Source organism: Heterodontus francisci, chromosome 31, assembly GCF_036365525.1.
Source record: "Heterodontus francisci isolate sHetFra1 chromosome 31, sHetFra1.hap1, whole genome shotgun sequence".
Taxonomy (NCBI): Eukaryota; Metazoa; Chordata; class Chondrichthyes; order Heterodontiformes; family Heterodontidae; genus Heterodontus; species Heterodontus francisci.
In genome coordinates, this window is record NC_090401.1 from 20,750,666 (window position 1) to 20,753,978 (window position 3,313).

The 3,313-nt window shown below is 43.7% G+C and overlaps 1 protein-coding gene across 1 annotated transcript; it reads right to left on the reverse strand.

Moving 5' to 3' along the window:
* Positions 1–1,887: 1,887 nt before the first annotated feature.
* Positions 1,888–2,931, reverse strand: LOC137347033 (zona pellucida-binding protein 1-like). The gene has a single exon (XM_068011041.1). It carries the CDS (start codon positions 2,929–2,931, stop codon positions 1,888–1,890), a length of 1,044 nt encoding a protein of 347 aa, XP_067867142.1.
* Between the last annotated feature and the right edge of the window lie 382 nt (positions 2,932–3,313).

A 3,313-nucleotide genomic window follows, 5' to 3' on the forward strand; every position in this document is an offset into this window, starting at 1 on the left:
GAAACTATTTCCTCTGCTGGGTGAAACGAGAACAAAGGGGACATAATCTTAAAATCTGATGAAAGGTCAACTCTCTTCCCCTCTCCACAGATGTTGCCTGTCCTGCTGAGTAGTTCCAGTATTTTCTGTTTAAATATCTTAAAATTAGAGCCAGAGCATTCAGGAGCGAAATCAGGAAGGACTTTTTCCACATAAAGGGCAGTAGAAATTTGGAACTCTTTCCTCCAAAAGGCTGCGGATGCTGGGAGTCAATTGGAGCTTTCAAGAGGGAGATCGATCGATTTTTGTTGGCTTAAGGCATTTAGGAATTTGGAGGAAAGGTGGGAAAATGGAGCTGAGTTGCAGGCCAGCCATGATCAAATTGAATGGAGGAGGATTCTTGAGGGGTTGAATGGCCTACTCGTGCTCCTAAAGTTCCTGCGTTGCTATCCATTGATTTTCAGTGTTGTATAATTAGTGGCCGATCTGATACTGCCAGTTTGATGCATCTGCCAAAGTTGCAATCTCTGCCCATTATATCTGAACCTTTACTTGAGAAGGACATCCTTCACTGTACCACTTGTGGTGTTTCCATTCCTCACACCCACCTTGTGGTTCCTCAAAGTGATTCTAGCCCATTTAGTATACCATAATAACCAAATTTTCACTGTGATTAGGAAGTCAGGTTGACATGGTCCTAACTCAAGTGACATTTGACCTTTACAGCTAATGGTGAGATCTGTCCAACCCATTGGTATTGACTGACGCGAGCGCATAGAAGGAGTGGGGAGAAAATTCTTGTCTTGTGCCAACCCATCCCTCGTTTTTCTGTTTTTTTAACACTTGGATATTTCAACTCACCTGCGAATAACCTGAAGGAATGTTTGACTGGGATCTTGCTGAGATAGGTGACTGAGGAGTTTAAAGGTTGATGGGTGAGAGAACAATTGCAGTTAGCAGGATTCTGGTGAACAGAGAGTGAGTCAGGAATAGAGGTTTGCCAACCCTCCTGGTTGTTCTGGAGTCTGCAGGAATTAAAGATTAATCTCCGACTGTGAGCAGCCCAGCAGAAAAATCACAGAGGCATTAAAAAGATTTTGTGTTTTGTTTTTATTTTCTTTGAACCCTTTATAAAAAGTTATGAAAATATTGGAGATCGGAAAAAAGGCTGTTTGACTGTCAGTCTAGAATCATCCAATCGGGTAGGAAGAGATTGCTTTGTAATTGTTGCAGGAAGGCAGTATATGATGAGGATTGACATGTTAGATGACTAATGGCGGAAGCATGAGTGTGGGTCAGGGAGTGTTTGGCAGGGGTTATATGATGAAACTTCCTGCAATACATCCAATCAAATTTGGTAATCCTAAGCAGTGGCAAGACAGGGCTGGGGAAAGCATGTATGGACTGGTGAAACTTTGTAACATTGCTCTAAGTGGCAATCAGTTATTAGCTGGAATGGATCAGAAAGCTCTGCTCATTATCCTTGCAGAAGTCTTGAGACTACACATTCAGTGTGAAAAGAATGCCCTGCGACTAACATTATATTCCAAACTTTTATTAACAAAGCATTACTATCTGTCGGGAATAAGATACAGATTGGATAATTTCAACAATAAACATTCATTCATATCAAATTTTCATTAAAATGCAAGTTGACACCCACCCATCTCACCCTCTGAGCCGCCACCCCATTCCTACCCAATATGAGTAGAATCTTAACACAGACCATATGGAAACAGGCAACTTGCATTGATTTCTTTTATTTAAAATGCAGGATGCCACCTTTCTATATATATGACCTGGGGCTTCTCTCCTGATATCTTCTTACACTAGTAAAAAAGAAATGTCACCGGCACCAACTGGGCAAAGGCCGATGAAAATGATTCATAAAGTGTATGAGAAAATCACTCACTCAGTTTCACAATCTGATTCTCCGTAATGGATGGCATTTCCACAGGGCAAGCAACTCACATGACCGCCGCTGCCGAATGTCCCTGGGCTACACACCACGCAGCACTCTGCGCAGTCTGGGTGCTTCTTGCGGTCCTTGCCGTAGCCAGGCTTGCAGCGGTCGACCCGGATCACTTGCAGCGTGCCATCAATGTAGTAGACGAAAGGCAGCAGGCCGATGATCTCATGGTACGTCTCAGCTTGCTTGGAGAAGAACGCCTCCACCCGGTGCCGTAATTTCTCGAGCCGGAGGTGGTGATCGCACTCCTCTAAGTCATTTTCACAGATCGAGTCCAGTGTTTCCACGTCCAGGTGCACTTTAAGTGTGAGAAACAGCTCGTACTGTATGCCAGCCAAGGGCACCTTCAGTGTGTGGCAGTCTGATTTATGTATACTGATTGTGTAGGCCAAGTCCGAGACCAGCTGGTTTAAAGCTGTGTGTAACCTCTTTAAGAAGAGATTATTGTACGAATTATGGCAGTTAGCTGCATGATACTGGGCCTGAAACTCATAGCTGTAGTTAGGGTCACGGTATGCATACAAGAAATACTTAAGACTCAAGGACTGCAAGGACTTAGTGCCAGGATTGTAGAAGTAAATGGTGCATAAGTAGACCCCTGATGATTCCTTGCCGAAGTTTGCAATGGTCAGGGTTCCCGTCAGTGTTATCTTTATGTTGGGCTTGTTTGAAAGCTCTCCCCCCCTTGGTCCTTTCCAAGTGAAAGTGGGGTCCATTAGTTCCATGTTCCTGAGCTGTGATGTTGTGCAAAGAATCCGTGGGCTGTTCTCATGTAATTTGATGTAGACTTTCACAGGACCATCATCTGAGCCGATCACTTTTCTTTCCACAGAGCGCTGGTTTGGCTGATCACTTTTCATGAAACCGCTAACCTGCTGCCAAATTTCGAGGGTGGCGGTAGTCTTTCCAAATAGGGCATTTAAAATCAGCCCGCACAAAATGAGGCATTTGAGGGTGGGAATCAGTGGGAATAACTTCTCCATTTCCTCTCTTAATCATCCTGTCTTCATTTTGCCCCTATGGTCTCTGAAGGCGAATTACACGCCAATTGTCTGATGTCAGCATCTTCCCTTTGTCACAATTACCACAGTTGTAAAGTCACACTTTGTCTTGTGACATCAAAGGGGCCCTTACTGTCATAGTTATGGCTGAAGTTCTGGAGCTTATGAAAATTAGAATTCAGCCGGAGTTTGGGATTCCACTCATTTGGAATGTCATTCCTTTTGCACAATTGTAAAGTCATTGTTGTGCAAGTGAGAATCAAACCCTGTATCAAAAGGAACTTAGCTCCTCTAATTGCTCAGTTTAGTGGGCATACTTGCCTTCATCTGAAACTAAACCATTTGTACCAGAAACACCTGATGT